Source organism: Gopherus flavomarginatus, chromosome 5 (assembly GCF_025201925.1).
Source record: "Gopherus flavomarginatus isolate rGopFla2 chromosome 5, rGopFla2.mat.asm, whole genome shotgun sequence".
NCBI lineage: Eukaryota > Metazoa > Chordata > Testudines > Testudinidae > Gopherus > Gopherus flavomarginatus.
Window position 1 is genome coordinate 14,473,783 of NC_066621.1, and position 21,100 is coordinate 14,494,882.

General features: G+C 50.4%; 1 protein-coding gene across 3 annotated transcripts in view; it reads left to right on the forward strand.

The window, feature by feature from the left end:
* The first annotated feature begins 2,008 nt into the window (after window positions 1-2,008).
* The window catches only part of SLC41A1 (solute carrier family 41 member 1), a 34,012-nt gene continuing 14,920 nt past the window's right edge, over window positions 2,009-21,100 (forward strand). For 2 of the 3 annotated variants that reach the window (XM_050955609.1, XM_050955610.1), the window contains exons 1-3: window positions 2,009-2,134; window positions 6,261-7,669; window positions 17,085-17,192. In XM_050955609.1, the coding sequence (XP_050811566.1) occupies window positions 7,286-7,669; window positions 17,085-17,192 (492 nt within the window). In that variant the 5' untranslated portion in view covers window positions 2,009-2,134; window positions 6,261-7,285. The remainder of the gene's footprint in view (window positions 2,135-6,260; window positions 7,670-17,084; window positions 17,193-21,100) is intronic. The other variant, XM_050955608.1, reaches the window with a different exon arrangement.

Genomic DNA, 21,100 nt, shown 5'->3' on the forward strand with positions numbered 1-21,100 from the left:
CACAGGAATTGAATCCTACAGAGCAGTGAGCAATGAGCGCTCAGCAGCAGGAATTACTGCATTTGGTGTGTTTTTGTGGGGGGAAGAGGGAGTTTGCCATAAATAGGATTTGGGAATGAGAACATGCATTTCCTTATCGGTATAGTTCCCCCTTTGCAGCTATACTTGATAGAATCAATGGGGTCTGGTGGATGGGGTCGAGGAGTAGAAGTCAGGACTACTACTTCTTTTGTGCTACTTCCCTCTTCAGGATTGGCGATTTTTATAGCCTTCATACAAAACTCATGAACATAGGCCAGTCTGTCATGCAGACTGGCCTCTCTGAGGTCTACTGATATCCAGCCCACGTACTGAATCTTTGGTCTTCCCCTTGGTCATCTTCCATCCACAATTACTGCAAGAGTCATCCTACCAATACAGCTTTCCGATCTCCAATGGATAAACCCTTACCAAGGTAGCCTAGCCTCCCTCAACTCATCTTCTATTGGAAAAAAAATGCATTAGACCCCTCAAAACTCCATTTCATATCCTAACATGGTGTCCAACCATTTGACCATCTCAATAACTTCAGCTCTGTGGTGGAGAACACACTGATTTTCTTTCTTGTGGCTGGCTAAGTCTCTGTTCCATTAAGATGGGTCAAATTACAATTGTATACATGCTATCTTTTAACGATATTGGCTTCTTTTTATCACAGACAACTGGAGTCAGCTCACACCATTTACCCCACGAAGCTTAGTTCAATGCCAGACATCACTCAGGAGGGCACCATCAGCAGCATCCATTGATCCAAGGTATTTAAAGTCTTTCACTCTTCTTCTAAGGTTTCTGCCAGTGATATCCTTCATGGTGAGTCCTCCTTCCTCAGTTATCATAGCCTTGGTCTACCAACATTCATTCTAAGTCCAGCCCACTCAAAACTATGTTGCTACCGTTCAAAGCTGGCTTCCAAGGTCTCACCATCTTCTGCACCTATCACTAAGTCAACAGAGAACAGCAAGTTCCAAGGTAACTGCCATCATATAGTCTCACTTATCAAATCCATGACAATTGCAAACAAAAAGGGGCTTGACACTGAGCGCTGATACAGGCCAATGTTTACTGGTAATTCTCTACTGTAGACTCATTTAGTCTGGACTACAGTAGTCACTTCATCATACCTTTTCTGGATAAGCTGGACATAGCTTTCTGGCACACCTTTCCATCACAAACTCCACCCAATTAATTCTCTTGGTACACGATTGTATACCTTCTCCAGGTCCACAAAGTCCATAGCCAGTTGCCATCTCATTTCTCTCAACTTCTCCATGAGGATTCTGCAATAAAATTCTCAATTAACTTCAAAACATCACCTCTGGTCTCTAGAAATGTAAAGAGATGCTGCCAAGTATTCGTCTATCAGTGGCCAAGTCAGACTAGAACCCAGGAGTCCCAGATCCCAGCACAGACCCCCAGACCACCCCACTCTCCAAACTGGGAGCAGAACCAGGAGACAGGCCTCTCACTCTTACCACTAGACCTCATGCCCCTCCCAGCACTGGGATTATAACCCAGGTGTCTAGGCTCCAAATTCCCCCACCCTCTGGGGCTAGGAACAGAACTCAGGCGTCCGAGGTCCCAAATCCCCCACCCCCTGGGGTTAGAAACAGAACCCAGGCGTCCGGGCTCCTAGCCCCCACCCCCGGAGACCACACCACGCGGCTCGGGGAAGCGACAGCCAGACACGTGCGCACCAGCCGCACCGCTGCACCCAGCCAGCAACTGAGAGCTTTGCAGGCAGCCTGTGATTGGCTCCTTCGCCCTGAAGCCCCGCCTCCCAGTGACAGGGGCAGGCCCCCTTGCTCCACCTTCCCGGCGTCCTTACCAGTTCCGGTTGGCTAGAGATGCTGCCAATCGAACTCGTCGCCGGCCGGGGGTGGGCTGCTTGTTGCGTCAGCAGGCGGCATCCAATCACAAGGGAGCAGAGCTGCAGGCGCCGAGCCCCCATTGGAGGCTGGTGATGTCAAGCTCCCTGCTCTGTCCGCGGTGGCTCCGCTGGAGCGCAGGCTGGGCCAGTGGCGATGTAGCGGTGGCCGCACCGGGGCAGGAGAGAGGCAGGGAGCGGACGGGCCCCGGCAGCAGCCCCCAGGGGCAGGTCAGTGCACGGCGCGGGGGCCCTGCAGCTGGTCGGGAGCCTGGCACAATGGGAGGGCGCGGGGAGCGGGGTGCAACCTGCTGGGGATGCGGGGGGTCACTGGGGTGGAGGTGGGGGCTGGTCACCCGCTGGGGGAGGTGCCCCGCCCTGTTGCAGGGTATGTCCCTATCACCCCCGCCCCTATCTGCCTCGTGCACATTCCTGCTGGCGCTGGGGACTCTTATTTGGGTGGGGGGACCTGCACCTCCTCGGGGTTTATGCAGTTCAGCTTCATGCCTCTGGGCTGGTGGTGTCCAAAGGAGCCGCTGTTCAATGTAGCCTCCTTGCGGTATGTCAATCTCATCCTCAGGCTTTTGCTAGTGCCTGGTGTGCCCATACATATGGGAACTGGGGGTGCTGCAGCTAGCACCCCCTGGCTTGAAGTAATTTCTATCAGATACAGGGTTTGGTTCTATGGCTCTCAGCATCCCGACTATACAAATTGTTCTGGCTCCCCTGGATGTGCCCCAATTATAGGACCCCCACGGTGGGGCTCTGCCTGGATGGTGCTGGGGTGCGTTCTCCTTCACAGGGTTGCCAAGGCATGTACCATAAGGACAGCATGCCTAGGAGAGGTGAATTGGGATGGGAATGCATTTGTTTTTCCTTAGGGAAGGAGGCTTATTGGTCAGTCTCCAGCTTTCCCTCTAAATGCCAGACTGGATGCATCCTTTCCCAGCAGAGGCTGTGGGGGTGATGGATGGGGGGCAGGGGAGCAGGCTGTGGGCGTGATGGATATGGGGAGCAAGTCCCTTTAAAATTCTGTATCTGAATGGGATATAGCTGTGGTGGATATTAGATGTACTTGACTCAAAAGGTATTTGTTCTGGGCTGGAGGGTTTTGCCAATGGCATTGGGGGTGTTATCGGAGGGGTGTTTATAGGTATTACCTAGAGGGAGGCAGGAGATCAATTTATGGAGAATATAACACTGGGGGAGGAGGGAGAGGGGTGTGTAAGAGAGAGAGAGATGGGTCCTGTTCCACTCTTCAATTGGAGGTAATAGACATAGTCAGTCCAAACAGGTGGGGAGAGGTTGAGGCTTTTGAGGTGTGTGACTCAAACATGTGTTTGGACTAGGAGGTAGGAGAGGCCTTGTGGAGCTGGCTGGATTACTCAGATTCCTGAATCACAAGCTGGCCTATCTGTGGGCATTGGCATGGCTAGTAATGATGATAAATGACCCGTGGCCTGAATCACAGACTGTCAGAGGGTGAAAAGGAAGCACTAACCGGTAGTGGTTAACTAAGCACCAGTGTCCGTTGCTTAGTGTATTGACACTATTACCAGGAGTGGTTTTCAGAGTGTAACACAATGAGCTTTCCTCCACCCTCAAGTAAAGATTCCTGCAGCACAAGGGAGACTAAACTAGGAAGACTTGTCAAGGTAGCAGGTGGAAACTCTGTAGCTTCATGTGGGTTTTTTCCTCTGGGGGGTTGTCATAAACAGATAGCTAAGGGTTAATGTCTCTTTCACCTGAAGCACCTGACCAGAGGACCAATCAGGAAACCGGATTTTTTCAACTTTGGGTGGAGGGAATTGTGTGTCTGAGTCTTTTGTCTGCCTGCCTGCTTTCTCTGAGTTTTGGAGAAGTAGTTTCTACTTTCTAGTCTTCTGTTTCTAAGTGTAAGGACAAAGAGATCAGATAGTAAGTTCTATGGTTTCTTTTCTTTGGTATTTGCATGAATATAAGTGCTGGAGTGCTTTGATTTGTATTCTTTTTGAATAAGGCTGTTTATTCAATATTCTTTTAAGCAATTGACCCTGTATTATATCATCTAAATACAGAGAGAACATTTGTATGTATTTTTCTTTCTTTTTTATATAAAGCTTTCTTTTAAGACCTGTTGGAGTTTTTCTTTACTTCAGGAAAATTGAGTCTGTACTCACCAGGGAATTGGTGGGAGGAAAAAATCAAGGGGAGATCTGTGTGTTGGATTGCTAGCCTGATTTTGCATTCCCTCTGGGGGAATAGGAAAGTACTTTTTGTTTCCAGGATTGGGAACAGAGAGGGGGAGTCTCTCTGTGTAGTTTCACAGAGCTTGTGTCTGTGTATCTCTCCAGGAGCACCTGGAGGGGGGAAGGGAAAAAGGATTATTTCCCTTTGTTGTGAGACTCAAGGGATTTGGGTCTTGGGGTCCCAGGGAAGTTTTTTCAGGGGGACCAGAGTGCCCCAAAACACTCTAATTTTTTGGGTGGTGGCAGCAGGTACCAGGTCCAAGCTGGTAACTAAGCTTGGAGGTTTTCATGCTAACCCCCATATTTTGGATGCTAAGGTCCAAATGTGGGACTAAGGTTATGATAGGGGTCCAGCTAGCTTTGCACTTGGCACTGTATCCTGTGTTCAGGGTACGTCTTACAAGCTGAGTGGCTTGTCATAGCACTGTAGTTGCAGGATCCGTTCAGCAAAGCTGGGATTCACCTTACAAACGTAGTGATGGCTCAATGGGGTAAAATGTCTTCGATTATTACATGCCCCCCCTTCCGCATATGATACTTAATGGGTTGTGTCTGGGGAGAAGGGCAGGTGTTCATTTTGTGCTTGAGCCCCCAGCCAGCACTGAGCAGAACTTGGTACTCACTAGGGGGTTTTGTACCACAACGAAAGTTACTTCGCTGTACTGCAGTAGCAGGGAGAGAGCTCTGATTTTCCAGCTCCCCTAGCAATCCAAGGCCCATGGTGTCCATGGAGCATTTGTGATTCTATCCAGCAGAGAGCATTAGTGCGCACACGCCAGCCTGCTCAGGATTATGCCCGTTAATCATGGTATCCCTCTACAGCAGGGGCAGGCAATAATTTTCACAGCGGGGCCACTCTGCGGATTTTGGTGAGTTGTTACGGGCCACACATTTCTACTCTATTAATGGAGGGAGTGCGGGGTCTGGGTGCAGGAGGGAGCTCCGGGCTGGTGCAGAGAGTGTTGGGGTGCAGGAGAGGGTGTGGGATCTGGAGGGAGTTTGGTGCAGGAGGGGATTCTGACCTGGGGCAGGGAGTTGGGGTGCAGGAGGGGGTATAAGGTGCAGGCTCTGGCAGGCTGGCAGTGCAGCAGGGCTCAGGCAGGCTGACTGCATACCGTGGCCCCACGCCATTCCCAGAAGCGACTGTGGCAGGCAGGCTGCTGCTGGAACATCTCTGTGTGCCCCATGCGGGGAAGATGGGCAGTGGGTCTCCATGTGCTGCCCGCACCCACACAAGCACTGCCCCCGCAGCTCCCATTGGCTGGTTTCTGGTGTGAGGATGGTGCTGGGGGCCGGGACAGCACGCGGAGCTGCCTCCTGCCCTGGGGCATGCAGAGGCATGCCAGCAGCAGCCTCCGGGAGTGACGTGGGACCACTGCAGGCAGGCATGCAGCCTGCCTGAGCGCCCCACTGTGCCATGGGACTTCTAGCGGCTCGGAGTTGGAGATTGCAAGCGGGCAGAGGAGGCCAGATAGAAATGTTATATGGGCCAGATCTGGGCTATATTTTGCCCACCCTTGCTCTACGGCTTGGTCTCATGCTTATTGCAAAGTATCAGGGAAATCTTGGCTCTTGAACTCAGAGGCTGCCGACTCACGTGTCAGCTGGGGAAATGTTCCGCTCTGCTGTCCGGCATGTCTGGAACCAGTAGCGGGCCATCTGGGAACATGTGCGCATCTGCTTGCCTGGTGTTGCAACGGTGGCTCTCAATAGCTGAACAATGCTATTTGTCCTCTGGGCTGACCACATCTGTTCACCCTGTCTCGTGACTTTGGTGCATGAGCGTCCCACCTAGGACTTTACAGGCTGGGAGGAGGTGATGGGAGATGTATGGGCTCAGTGGGGGGAACAGAACAGGGCAGATTGGTTACCCCGCATAAGCAATGTGATCTGTGCCTCCTCCCCTTCTCTCTCCCCCCACCCCCGTTTGATATTGTCCTGCTGCTGTGTGTGCCAGGAGTTGTGGGGGAGGGTTAACTAGCTCAGCAGCATGTTCTAGAGAGCAGAATAGTAAAGCCATTGAAGGCCAGTGCACGGGAGGGAAGTGTTGCTGAATGAATGCACCATTGTGCTGACTGTGGAAAGGTTAGATAAAATATTTGTATCCCTTGTTTCTCTCCTGTTTTAAGGTGAAAGAGCGCAGCAGTCCCTGGAGCGTGGGTGTGAGCCAGGCAGTCTCTCAATGCCAGCATCCCTGCCAGCACTAGCCAGGCTCACCAAGTAACCCTATCTGGGAACTTCCTGTTCCTTTAGTTAAGAGTCATCCTTGCCACGTGTTGTAAGGTGAGAGATTCCCTTACACAGGAGGACGCAGAGGCTCACTGCTGCAGTTGGAGCTTGCTGGTGACCCAGCTGTTCTGCAGAGAGCGGGGAAAAGAGGCTACAAGGCATGAAAAGGCTGTCAGCTGCCAGGCACCAACCAAGACTCCTCTGCACTGTCTCCCCATGAAAGCGAGGTGCCTGGGAAGAAGAAAGCAGATCTGTAGCTCCGAAGAAGAGAGTTCATTCAGGCGGTGCTTTATTTTTAAACTCTGATCCTCCCAGTTCCTTGCCTGGCTAAGTAATTAAACTGGAATGACCCAAGGAGCTGAAATCAAGGGAACTTTATGCTTTTAAAAGGAGAGAACCCCAAATTCCACTCCCTTTGAACTTTTTTATTCTAAAATCCTGCTTTCTAACATCCAGGTTTGAAAGACTGTTTGACTCTGTTTTATGTTTCCCCCATTTCCTCTTAAAAGCAACTGAGCACGAGTCCAGCTGCTGGAGCCAGGGCTTGGTAGGGGAACACTGCGTGTTGGAAGAATATGCCCTAAGGTGTCAAGAACCAAAGAAGAGAATCTGGGAGACTGCGTGTGCTTCTACGGCTCCTTCTTCTGGGAACAGGGGAATTAGAGTCAAGGGGTTGTATCTGGAAACTCCTCCTGCTCCTCTGCCATCTTGGTGGTTGGTGTCTCCCATTTCTGGATTGTGCTTGATGGGGATCTCTGCTAGGGGATCAGCCTCTGCAGTCGAGGGCAGGCACACAAGGACAAAGGACGTGGCATCTAGATGCAGGAAGGGGCGTTGGCTTAAGCCCCGGGCAGAAGGTCTTTTCTGGGACAGCTGCCTGCTGTAGGCCCCCAGATTGCAGGTCGAGGGACATCCACCCTTCAGCATGTCCTGCAAGCTCGAGCAGAAGGAGGCTCACCAGACCAATGGGGTGGTGCTACCAATCGTGGCTGTGCCCGTGGACTGCCTGGCCAGTCCGGACCGGCAGCAGCTCATGGAGCCCTCGGAGTTCTTGGAGCCTGACAGGGAAGGGGTGGAGGTGGTGGTGCTGGACTCCCAGGCCAACGCCAAAGGGGTGCGAGAAGAGGACGCCCTGTTGGAGAACGGCAGCCAGAGCAATGAGAGCGACGACACCAGTACGGATCAGGGCCCTGAGCCTGCCTCCCCTCTCAAGGAGACCTCCTTCTCCATCGGGCTGCAGGTCCTCTTCCCTTTCCTGCTGGCCGGGTTTGGGACAGTAGCTGCTGGCATGGTGCTGGACATCGTACAAGTAAGGCTAAAACCTACTATTACTTTGGGGACTCTGCATGGCTTGGGCTCCGAATCCTGTTCCCTGGCTCCTGGCTTGATTCTACCCCAAGAGCGTGGTGACTCAAATGCTGGGACCATGGCGTGTGGTGGTGACTGGGTGATTTTGTGTGAAATGTGGCATTGCTATCCAGTTCTGGGCCGAGTACTCCACAGTGCTAGTTGGGCTGGGCATGTGGGCTAGGGAATGAATTGCCCCAAGTTGCCTAACGGGTCTGTCAAGGGGTCTGTCGCTTGCAAAGGAGGATGTGGGAAGCTTTCCCTAACCCAAGGCACACTTCTCTGTGTATAAAGGGAAGGTTCAGTGGTTAGCCAGGGACTTGGGAGACCCAGGCTCAGTCCCTACCTCTGCCAAGAGAGCTTGGGCAAGTCACTTAGCCTCTGTGCCTCATTTTCCTGTCTGTACAAGGGGGATAAGAGCACTGCCCTGCCTCACAGGAAGGGATAAATGCATGGGATTGTGAGATGGTTGGCTACTGCAGTGATGGGGGCCGTAGAAGTACCAATGGCAAACTTCTTTCTCCAGCGCTTTAAGGTAAACTCATAACTTGGGAAGGGTTGGAATTTAGGCATCTGCTTCCATTTCGACGCAGCCACGTCCCATTCTGTTCTGAATCTGGAATTGTTAGAACCAAAGAGCAGTGCTATTAGAGAAACTTCCTGTGTGTTTGGAAGGCTGGGGGCTAGAGTCAGTGTTGCAGTGAACACGTGTGCAGCTGGAGCAGCTGTTGTGAAGGTCACCCTCTGCTGTGCTTGAATGCTCTTTTTCAAGAGCACCATGGTTCTGTCGGCTACCTGATCTGCATTAAAACTGGGAGGAGTTAGAGGGCTGTGTGCAGCCAGAAAGCCCTCTCATTATCGGAGGAGATTGGCTCCGTCCTGATGTTGCCCCAAAGGCTGGGTTGGAGACCAACCTGATCTGAACAGAGTTAAAAAATAAAATCAATCAATCCCTGAAAAATGCTAAAGGGCTGAGTTGGAAACAGCTTTCTGGGAATGTGACTGGGGGACCCTAGTTCTAAAACTCAACAACTTGGGATACTGCCTTTGGTGGGTGGGTGGGTTTGCCCTGCGTGATATTGGCAATGCACATTAGATTCCTCTGACCATTCCAGCAGTGACTCGAGCAGAGCAGAGGGAAGGCTTCCCCGAGAAAACTAGAGTATCTGATTCTTATTGTAGTGTGGTATTGCAACTACCTGAATGTCTTGGACTTGGAGAGTTTCATAACAGCCCCTGGGAGTGGTGACTTGCATTGCAAGGTGAACAAGTTGTGCAGTTTGCTTGGATTTTGTATGGGGAAAGTGACCTAACTGACCATAGATCTGGTGCCAAAGTCACACACTGTGACCCTGGTGTTCCCAGCACTTGTGTCCTTGGCAGCTGGTCAGCAGCTTAACCATTTCCCAGCTGTCCTGAAGGGCTGGTGTTGTGAACCAGCTTCCTGAACACCCGGAACAAGATAGAGAATGGACTTCTTCGATCTGTCTTTCACTGTAATGTCACACAGCAAAAACGTGCATCAGCTGAAGGGAAGTAAAAACTGATGCCGGGAATAAGGTATCAGTTCGCTGTGGGTGTGTGAGGTTATTTATCTGAGCAAAATAGAGCCGTCCTCATGAAGAATTGCTGTCAAAATAAAAATCCAGTTTTGAAAATCCCCACACAGTTGGCCCGAGCTGTGGTATGCAACACCTTAGATCATTCAACATGAAAATACTTTAACCGCAGTCACTTACCGTTCTGGCTGGCTTTTGATTTGCACAGCACGGAGACAGCACACCTGGTAGTTTCATTCTTGGGTTTAGCACACTAGTTCTCCCATATCTGAGCTGCCGGGGAATGTTTAAATCAAAACAGCAATCTCGGTTTTGTGAGCCTTACCTACCAGGGATTGGAATGATATTTCTCCTTCCCACCCTCCCTCCAGTTCACTGCAGACCTGTCCTTTAAAGCCATTTGTGTGCCTCCTTTCGAAGCAGCTAGTACTGGCCACCGGATGGACCCTCTGTCTCATCCGGTGTGACAATTCCTATGGCTTTACTGGGCCGTTTATTTTTTTAAAAACACACCCCTTCGAAACATTTTTAGTCACCGGGTTTGAGCCCCTGCTCTTTTTGAAACCCAGAATCAACCTGAAGGTCCCTCTAAACAAAGATCTGCCCTAATGACAGTGGAGGTAGGAGTAAAGCGGTGGGAGGTGGAGGAGGAGGTAACACAGCAGCTCCCTGGATTGGTAGCCCTCTTTTATTTCTGAAGGCAGCAAATCAAATTGCATCATTCCTCAGTAACCCGGCAGCTTGACATGGACATGTAACTATGCAGCATGTGCTGCCAACTCCTCAGTAGCTCCGTTTAGCCTTGGTATTAAATGATCGATCTAAAGGCCATGGGACAAAAACCCAGGCAGTCTGCCTTTTTGACTCGCTGTCCTACAAGATCTGGGGGTAGCCCTCTCGGTAAAGGGCAGTGCCTTTGTTATCTTGACCAGACTGGTCCTGATGCAGCAGGTTTGTTCACCTGTTGCGCAGGGCAGTTCCGGAGGGGGCCGTTGGGGAGGAAAGCTTCTTCCCTGCTGGGTGTATTGGTCTCTGCCCAGTGAAAGCTAACACTGTGGGCTAGCCCTGTCTTGCCCTGTTGAGCTGTTGCTGCTGCTAACATGGGAGAGCGCTGAGAATTTGCCATTCAGCAGGGGGAGCCCCCTCTGGGATCAGAGGCCTCTATCCCTTTGTGCTCCTGGAGAACAGGGTTCTGACCAGTGTGCAAAACCTGTGGCTCTCCTACAGCAGGAAGCCATGGGGACAACCCCCTTCCATCCACAGATTCCTGGTTTGTTGACATGCCATCTGGGCATGCTGCAAGGCTTGTCTGCTCCCCCTCTGGGGTGTGCTGAGCAGGGAGGATTGTGTCTCTCTGGGGGTGAGCATCTCTTTATTTGCCGTGCCTGTTATGTTGCTTTTGACATACCCAGCATGACTGGCTGTAGTCCAGTGAGAGCATCTCCGTGGCCTGTTGTTCCAGAGGTTTAGGTACTACCGTAATTGGCATGAGGGATGATATGTAACTATAGGGCATGTCAAGTATGCTGTATAGTAGAAATACATAAGAACTAACCCACTGTCTGATGGAACATCGAGTTTGGAGCTGAGCTGGTGGATCACAATCTGTCCATGTGGCTTGTAACATGATCTAAGCACAGCTTGACTGTGCCAGCGGGGATTGGGCTGGAGAGGGGGCGTGAAGGGAGAGGGAAGGAGCTAGGATGGGCATCACATGTTTGTTCTCCTTGATCATTGTCCAGCCCATAGAAAATTATGTAAGATATGGAATGGGGCCATGGTCCCTGCACATGCCTGTAATTCACAAGAAGAACCGCACATGACTTGAAACCTCCTTGTCACCTGCATGTCTCACACACACACACCCTGAATTTTGGGGTCAGTGGTGTTGAAACCACTATGTTTTCCCAGGTTGCAGGTGGCACCAAGTATTTACTGGTGATCTGGGGCCTGATTTCTGGGTTTGGTTTTGGGTAGAGGTTGGGGCCCAGCCCCTTGACCTAACACTCTAGGGGTGTCGTGAGGGACATGGCATGGGGACAGAAGGCTGGATATGCCAAGTGGTCCCTCTCCTAACCTGTGTCCTCTCCAGGGTGCTTCACCCCTTCCTTTCAAGGGATCACTAAACATCATGCTGCTGGAGTCTCCTCTGAATGAGGAGACCTCGCTCCTGTTCAGAACTGTGCTGCTCTGAAACACCCAAATATGGTTACCCAAAACACATGTCAGAGTTTTACATACAGCTGTTGTCCTTGAAGTAACAGCACTTTTGCACAGGCCTGGGTCATCTCTTATTCAGCAAGACTGTTGTAAAAGCTCCACTTGGCAGGTGGGTGGCTTTTGAGGGCATGTGCTAGCTCCTGAACTTTACAAGTATAGTCCGTGACCTTAAAGTGCGGCTGCCGTTGGAAGTTTGTGTGACTTGAAAATAAAAAAAAGTTTTGATATGGTTCCGTATTTATTCTCAAGGGGTTCAGTCTCCAGGTGCTCCTATTTTCCTAACTGCTAGAGCTGCAAATACATCCTGTGGTTTGACCATGATGCAATTTACCCCTTGTGTCTTCTATGACTGATCACTCATAATACTCTCTCCTGGGGAGCATAACTGACAGTGTAGTATGTGAAGCAGAATAGAGTCCACGTCTCGCTGTTTTTTTTCTCTCTCGTAACGACCAGGAATTTAAAAGCTTGACTTGGTAAAACTTTCAAAAGCACTTGGGTTCAAAAGGCACTTTTCAAAATGAGACTTGACTTTCAATGAAAGTGAATGGGATTTAAAGTTGGGTTCCAAAGTACCTAAGTCATGTTTGCAAACGGGATTTAGGTGGTTGTGCATCTGAAAATCTTACTTCAAGTTCAGTGTTTAATTTGTAGTGAAAGAGGTGCCAGGGCTCAGGCAATTATTTTACATTCATAACTGATGCAGCGAGCCCAGTGGTGCCGGGGCTATGAACTGCCAAGCCTATAGGTGCCGGGGCTCAGCCCTGGCAAACCCTGTCACAGATCAAGCACTGCCCAAGTTTCAAGTCAGCAGATGTGTCAGCAGACAGCTGAGACTGCCAGGATCTATTAGATCTAAATACAGCTTGTAACATGATTTAACTCTTGACTGTCTGATTCCCCTCTTCAGCCTTAGAAACACTTTCTCCTGCTGTTGACAGGGGCGAGAAGGGATTTGAATGGCATGGGTCTCTCCTGAAGTTCTGTGCACAATAGCACTTAAGTCGGGGAGGGGGAGTTGCATTATCCCTCAAAGGCCTGTTCATTGGGCACACTCCACTGCAGCGAACTTTGTGCCCCATAGGAGCCATTGGAGCTGATATAAATATGCCCGTACGTTGGGCTGGTGTAACGTCTTATAATGAGAAAGTTGGCAGGAGCCCATGGGTCCTGCCCTCTGCAGCAAGCAAGCTGCTGATGCAGGTGAAAAGTCTTGTTTTCCCTCTTTGGGAACGGCTTTTTTTTCCCCCTCCCTTCTTCTAGGAACATCCCTGACTTGGCCCAGTGTCTGCCCTGCCGAGGGAATGTGCTGTAGCAGGTTCTGGTTATAAGTTATAGCAGCTCTCCTGGCACCAGTGGTTCTCAAACTTTTGTACTGGTGACTCCTTTCACATTGCAGGCCTCTGAGTGCGACCCACCTTATGAATTAAAAACACTCTTAAATATATTTAACACTATTATAAATGCTGGAGGCCAAATGGGGTTTGGGGTGGATGCTGACAGCTCGCGACCTCCCCCATGTAGTAACCTCACGACCCTCAGTTTGAGAACCCCTGGTGTGAACTTTTAAAGGTCAATGTACAATGGCAGTATACGTGGTCAAGAGAGGGGGAGGGCTGGAGGTTCCTCTTGCTGCCACCTGACCTCCTGCTGTAGTGTCCTTTGCGACAAAGACAGGGCTCTTGTATAATTAATACAAAGGGGCTGCTGGATACAGACTGACCCTGTGGCCTTCTCTTGTTCTCTAGCTCCCAGGCTAATGCTTGTGCTGCCTACTGTTGCCACAGGGCCTGGCTTGGACTTGGTAGATGGGAGAGGTTTTCCAAAGCCCCAGAGCAGCAGTCCCCTCGGCCATACTGAGCCCCACATAAAATAATAAATAACTGAGCTCTTTTTTCGAAAATGCTGACCGCTTGCAACATCCAGTGCTTTAAAGGTGACCTGCGGAATTGAGTCAGTGGGAGCTGCAAGTGCTCAGCACCTCTGAAATCCATCTCCGAAGCAGGAGGTCAGGTTGTTGTTATCCCCACTAAATGGATGGAGCAACAGACATGGAGGTGAGCCTTTACTGTTAGTAATTTGTGTTAGCATAGCACGCAGAAGTCCTTACTATGGACCAGGACTCCCCCGTGGCAGGCACTGTACAAACACAGAACACAAAGACAGTCCCTGCCCCCAAGAACTTACAGTCCAGGTGTTAGACTGGAGACAGCAGGTAGGTATAGCTGGACGAGGGAGTGCCAGGACACAGTGAAACAGCTTTACATTCAGACTTGGTTTTGACCCGTGCTCAGGGTGTTATACAGACAAAACTGCACAGGATCTTTTCAGGGGGTAAGACAAAGATGCCACATTTATTATGATAATTTGATTTATAACCAATAACTAATATCTTAATCCTTATACACACACATTATACCTAATACCTATATACACACCCACACCCACACACACTCATCAGATGTTCTGCAGCTGCTGCATAGTTACCAGTCCTGAACATAGCTTGAGTTTGTGGCTTGATTTTGCAGCTTGGGTTCGTAGCTTGTGGCAGCTAACTGGCCAGGAAAGCCAGGCACAAGGAAGGGCTGGGTTTCTGTTGGGCATGCACCGATGCCCTTCCATGTTGGCAGCAGAATGTTACTCTCCAAAGTCTTCCATCTCACCAATCCTTTTTGTAGGCTTTAGTTTGAATCCAGAGTCTATGGGCTTGGCTACACTCTAAACTCCAAAGCACTGCCACGGCAGCGCTTTGAAGTGTGTGTGTGGTCGCGGCGCCAGAGTTCTCCCAGCGCTGCAGGTACTCCACCTCCCCGTGAGGATTAGCTTGCAGCGCTGGAAGCCACACTCCCAGCACTGGGGCACTGTTTACACTGGCGCTTTGCAGCGCTGTAACTTGCTGCGCTCAGGGGGGTGTTTTTTCAAACCCCCGAGCGAGAAAGTTGCAGCGCTGTAAAGCACCAGTGTAGCCAAGGCCTATAGGTCTTGCTGTGTCACGCTGTCTCTGGATTTGGTGATTGATCACTCATCAATTGCAGACATGACTTTCAGCCCTCAGACCTGGCTTTGATCTTCCTTCTATTGTACCTTTTCTTTTTAGGGTGGACTCTTCTTACTTTGTTAGGGCTCTTGTCTGCATCTTCAGCCGGGGGTGTTTGAACTCTATTTCATCAAGCCAGGCTGGGGCTGGAGGTTGATTCCATCATCCATACATACCTCATTTGCACATCTAAACTAATAAGATTACAGCAGGGTTTGCAAAAATGAAGGTTGCAGCAAGCTTTTACAAAATGGAGTAAGCGTTTTAAAATGAGGTTTGAATTACAATATGGCAAACAGTGAACAGAAGTTACAATATGGACAAGTGTAGTGAATGGTGAACGGAAGTTACAATACTGAAACAGTGCAAGTCTCAGTAATTTAAGCAGGAATTGGGTTGATAGTGAAACTTACGAAGGCAGCTGACTGAACAGCTATGGCTCTTAACAAGCATCTTCCTTGTCAATTAGCCAGTTATTGGGGTAACCGGTTTTATGAATGCATGTTGTTTCATTCATAAAACTTGACTTATGAAGTTACATTAATAAAGTGAAAAATTAAAAACAATTTCATTCATTAGTTCTACAAGGGTCAGAGTGCCCTCATCTTTGAGATACCAGCATGTGCCATCTTGGGAAGGGAAAAGCGTCCTGTCTGCGTCCCCAACATCCTGTCAGGAGAGAGGCAACTCGTGGCATTCTCTATCGTGTTGCCTAAGGGAAGCTGCGTAATGTATGTATTGCTGGGAAGGCAGATGGGCCTTACTCCGAGACTGGGGCATCACCATTGCCATCCGGATCTGTTCCAATGGTGCTTAGCTCCCCTTGCGGGCAGGCAGGAACTCAGCAATAGAGGGAGCAAAGAAGCCTTTTGCTCAATGCTTATGAAAGTAAAGGATTGACCCCTTGAGGTTTTTCTGAGCCTTCCGTTTTTCAGCTGTAGTCTCAGTGGTTTTTTTCCCCATCCTGCCTTAGGAAGCCAGCTGCTCTGCTGTTGGGCTCTTTACCCTGCAATTACTCTTCATCTCTTTCCTGAACAGCCCAGTGTTGTTAGCTCTGTCTCTAGCACAAGGAAACCGAGTTGGCTGTGGGGGTGGATTAGGCAGCAGCATGTCTCTTAGCAATGCAGGTTCCAGAGTGAGAGAGGGCAGGCTCCCTCCCTTAGCAGGATAAATCAGTCTGTCCTGCTCCAGCAGAAGCCAAGAGCATGTGATGTTGTCTTTTTCTGGGGTTGGCGGAGGAGAAAGGCAATGGGAATTTTGGCAGCATAACGTCTGTGTTTGCACTCCACACGCAGAGGGGATGGTCTTGTGGGTGGGGCACTGGACTGGGACCGAGACCTGGGTCCAGTTCCTGGCTCTGCCAAATACTTCAAGTAACTGTCCAACACTGGATCTCTCTGCGCCTCCATTTCCATGTTTGTAAAATGTCTTGTCTGTTTAGAGCATGAGCTTTCCAGGGCAGGACCCTCTCTTAAGAGGTGTATATACAGCCCCTCGCACAGTGGGGCTGTGATCTCGGCTGGGCCTGCGGGGTCCCAGCAAAGGTTTATTCTAGGTTTATGTATTCACGGGCCACATGGAGTCAAAATGTCCAACTGCATAAATAATGAAATAGCTTTCCTGAAATTCCCTTCCGAACGAAGGTGTAGCATAGTTAGGCTTCTCCGATAACTGACTCTGTAACTGATCTGCGTCTGTTCATAAGAGCAGGGCCTATTGGTCTCAGTAGATAGACACTTGATCAACAGTCGAGCAGGCTCTTACGGTAATTTTTTTTACTCACCTGTCGGCACTCCAGATCTTTGGCAGCACTTCAGCAGCGGGTCCTTCACTCTCTCCGGTTGTGTTTGGCAGCACTGAAGGACCCGCCGCCGAAGACCCACGGAGCGAGTGAAGAACCCGCTGCTGAAAACCCAGAGCGCCGCCCTGTCAGTAAAAGCACCACCGAGTGAGTAAAAGCACCCCAGGGGGTGTCTCCTTTTTTTGTGATCGCTCCCCCTGTTCGTTCCACCTGGCTGTGCCACTGCTCTTACCGTTGACAGAGAAAGGCACGGTGTTCAAATCCTGCCCCTGCCCTTTGTGCTGCAGTAGGAGGTGGAGGACGACTCCAGTCATTGCCATAGGAAAACAGAGACTTTCCAACACTTGGGTCCACTTTGCAAAGAGCTTGGCAGTTCCTTGGTCTTGAAACAGGGAAGGAATGGAACCAGAGCTGGGGGTATAGTCAAAGCATTTGAGCCTGGGAGTTACAGTTATTACCAGTTTCGTGTTTCACCTCTCAAAGATGTACTTCTGAGGGAAAGAGACCTAGAAATTAAACTCCTCTACAGTCTGGCTGGTATTCTACTGAAGTGCCTTGTAATCCCAGTCATGGAGCAGGAACCCATTGTGCTAGGTGTTGTCCAAACAGAACAAAAAGACCATCTTTGCCCCCAAAGAGCTTACCACCTGCAACTGTTACATTGTACCAAGATTCTTTGAGAGAGAGACAGAGTGTGTGTGTGTGTGTGTGTGTGTATGTACACACTATGTATAATACATAAACTCTTTTCATCTTGCAGCACTGGGACGTGTTCAAAAATGTGACTGAAGTATTTATCCTGGTTCCTGCATTGCTGGGACTGAAGGGGAACCTAGAGATGACGCTGGCATCTCGTCTTTCTACAGCTGTGAGTTATCTGGAATGGGCTGAGGGACGGGGAAGGAAATTCCATGTCTGCTTGTTTTTGTCTATGGAGGGGAGGGGAAAAGAGAGCTGGGGCCAGGGGGGCATGTAGCTGCTGCCAGTGGGCTCCTTTGCACCTTCCACTCACTTTGTGGTGGCCTAAATCACTGATGGATTTGCCTAGATATTATGCAGTTGCTCTGAACTGTATCATTGTGGGTTTGCCAGTCTCCAGGGCTTCACCAGTTTCCTCTCTCTGTCCCAGGCTGCACCAGCTCTTCCTCTGCTCAGTGCCACTGCCAGTCCATTCATTTGGCTTGCCCTCCGAGGGGGGACCTCGCTGTGCTTCTCAGTGAGCTTTGAGTATTACATGGTAGTGAGTGTTCCTGAAGTCCGGATAAACATTACCCCTCCTCTTCATGATTCTATCCAGTCAGAGCAATCGAGACATTTCCTGTCTGCCCCCTCTCTCTTTGTCCCCGAACTATCTTCACGGGTATCCCGTGCCCAGGATGCCAGCTCATGCAGCTATTTCCCTTGCCCTGCTTTGATTAGCGGGGTACTGAGTCATCACAGAGAAGAACCCCTTTTCTCTTCCACACATACTCCCACCCCATCCCAAAGAGCCTGATTTTAAGCATCTCCCATAAGCAAGGGGCCTTTGGGATCAAGTCAGATGAGCAGTCAGCAAAAGAGGTGCCTGTCACAGTTCATGGCAACTACACCTGTTTTTCCCCTCAGTGGTCCAGCAAGGGCACGCACTGGCTGTTGCCATGCATGGATGGAGACACACTTCTCTCCCTTCTGACTGGGGTATCTTCAGGCTGAACGGTTCCCTGCCTTCACTGTGTTATTCCTAGCTCAAGAGAGATGGTCTAAGCAGACCCCAGCACCGAGACTAAGAACAGAGTAACTGACACAGTTAGGCTACTTTATTTTTAGGGTAAAAACATTGCAAAGAGAACCTATTAAAAACAATAAAAGAACCTACGCACATGCTAATAAGCTTCCCAAAGCTCACCCCAACTCCGCCATGGGCTCTGCCAGTTGATCATCCTTTTAAACCCCACAAAGGGGTCTCTTCTCTGGGTACAGGTTCGTAACAGCCTCAGTTCAGCACTAGCTCACTCATGTGAAGTTTAATCCATCTTTTATATAGTTCAGGGGTCTTTGAATTGGAGTTTCCAGGAGCAGGTATTCAGAAGACAGTGGATTTTTCTCCCCAGGGCATAGCTTAAAAAGGCCTCTCTAGTACCTTCCATGAAGCCTACTTCACACACATTGTCACAAAATCTTTTTTTATTATTTTTTTATTTTTTTGAAGTTCCTGACATTTCCCCAGGGTTTACATTAGTCAGTCTCCTGGAAAAGTTGCATGCAATCCTACAATAACACATCAACAATTTCATGTTCAATACCATGGACCCTGAAGGTATTAAACTTAATTCGATAAGGTGTGTCCAGAATATTGCAGGAAATTGCTTTCTGACAGTGGCCACTTTGTCAAGAGCCTGGCAGTTCAGGAACGAGTTTTGAATAGGAGTTGAGCAGGAAGACTGTTCAAAGTCCTAATGCCTGGTGTACAGCTCTCCCCTCCCCTGCCCTGTGTGCTGTTCTGCCTGGAAGCACTGCTGGATCCAGAAGAGGGATGTGGGCATGTTTAGCTGGGAGAGTTCTGATCTAGTTGAAAGGGATCTGACTTGTGCTTCAGGGAACTAAATAGAGAAATGCCCCAAAAGCAGGCTGAGGAAAGCCTGTAAGTGGCAGAGGCTGCAGGGCTTTGAGAGAATTGTGCTGCAGGGACAACGTTGGAGGCAAGTTCTCCTGTCCTGTGGAATCCTGCAGAAAGCATTGGCATCTAGCCGAAAATCTCTGGAAGCCAATGGAAGGGCAAGATCGGCCATTGCCTCTATGAGTGTAATGGCCAGATTCATAAAATAGCTTCCCGACTGAGATGGGGACAGGCGCTCCAGATTGCCGAGACAAGACTAGGCTAAGCGCAGTTGTAACCGAACTGCTTCTCGTCAGTGCTCTGGCACTAATGGAGCGTTCTGTCCCTGTAGCTGAGCTGGGCAGGAGGCCTGGAATCCTTTCCTGTTAGGGACTGGAAATTCTCCTCCCTTTCCATAAAGCCCATTCTTCCAGGGCGTGACAACAGGTGACTGTTGGATATTTTCATGCCTCACAGCGCACCCCACAATGGGTCCACAGCTGTGATTCTTCAAGCACAACAGTACCTGCTGCCTGCAGCTCATCTCTTTCCTCTCTCTGCCCTCTGAATTAACACGTTCAGAGTGCAGCCCTCAAAGCAAACAGCCCAGACCTGGTCTTCAGGGGACAGAGGCACAGGAAACTGTGCTCAGAAATGGCTGACTCAGACTGCTACCCAGGGAGGATTTGGGGGGCGAGGCATTTGCAGGATTTCATCGAGCACTGTCAGGTTGGAGGGGAGCAGTGAGGAGAGCTGGCAGAAAGCCTGGGGAGAGTTGCATGTTTCTCTGTCTCTGCCAGGCCTCTTTAGTACGTCTGAGCCCAGACCCAGGGGAGTAATGCCAGCTATGGTTCCGAGAGCAGCTGCCTCCCTGACTGTGACTCACGTGGCCCCTGTTGTGCCCCGATGCCAGCAGCCAAGCGCATGGCTCTTCCTTGTAGGCAGAAGAGCAGGCTCTCAAACTATTCTTGACTTTGTCTTCTGCTCTTCCTGCTGCAGCCCGTATCCCACTCTGAACAGCCGCTCCATTTCCATGTGTCTTGCAGGACCCTGCTCTGGTGCACGGTGACCTTTGTGTTACCGCGTCACGCTGGCTCAGTGTTCTGGAGGCGTCTAGTTTGCAGAGAGGTGGGTTGTTTAGGCTCTAGCCCCCACGTCAGAATCAGGGCTCCCTGGCCAACATCGGGGTGGGTAGCGAGAAAGAGGCTCTATCTGGATTAGCCCTTGGTTCAGCTCTGCATATATGGTGAAGCACAGAGGGCATCCTACCACTGCAACCCCCCAGCTGGTTACCGCTGACTAGAACAACTCCTCTTCCTCCTTGAATCCAGTCTCTGCAGCTCTTGGCCCTGGTGCCCTTGCTCCTAAGAAGCAAGCAGAGATCTGGCTGGGAAATGACATTGCCAACTATCGGCTGGCACGCCGCGCCTGCTGCCGAGGCTGTCATCTTGGTGCCATGGTTCCGTGGGAACAAGCTTTCCCCTCCTTGTTGTTCTGGCTGGGAGCAGAAGCCAGCTGTGATTCTGCCAGAGGCAAAGGCTGAGTGGTGAAGCTAATGTCAGTGCAGGCCAGACTTTGTTTGCTCTTCCACTTGGGGAAACAAATCCCTTTGTTTCATTCTTATTGTTTGGAGCATGTAAGGGATGTGAGGTCTTTTGTGGGGGTGGCTCTGTCCAGCCGCACTAAGCATGCAGCCCCCACTGCTTCGCTGGGATCAGAGCTTAGCTCTTCTGGGACAAAGGCAGAGTGCACCGCTTCCTCCATCCCCCGCCTTCCCAGCAGTGGTGCTGGCCCAGGGCTGGGGCGTTGGCGGGGAATCGAGACTGCCCATGCTGTGCAGAAAGTCACCGGAATGCCAAACTTTCCTATCTCCCTCCATGTCCACAGCAGGGCCACAAGAGGACCAGGGCACAGAGAGAGCAATGACCCAGCCTATCTGCCTCCCCCTGACGCTCTCCTGCGAGCAGCCCTGTCCGTGCCAGCTGGGTCTCCTTGTGCTGCCTACTGACATGCCATGACCTTGATCTGACTAGTGTGGGGAAATTAGCATGGCTTCCAGCCCATAGGGGATCAGTTAGAGCTTGGTGCATAGGGGGGGAATGACACACTGCCTTTTAAACTGTTAAACTCCCTTCTGGCCTCCTTGGGGTCCCTTCGGCATACACGAGTGATGGGATCCGACGACCCATCTGGCTTCCTTT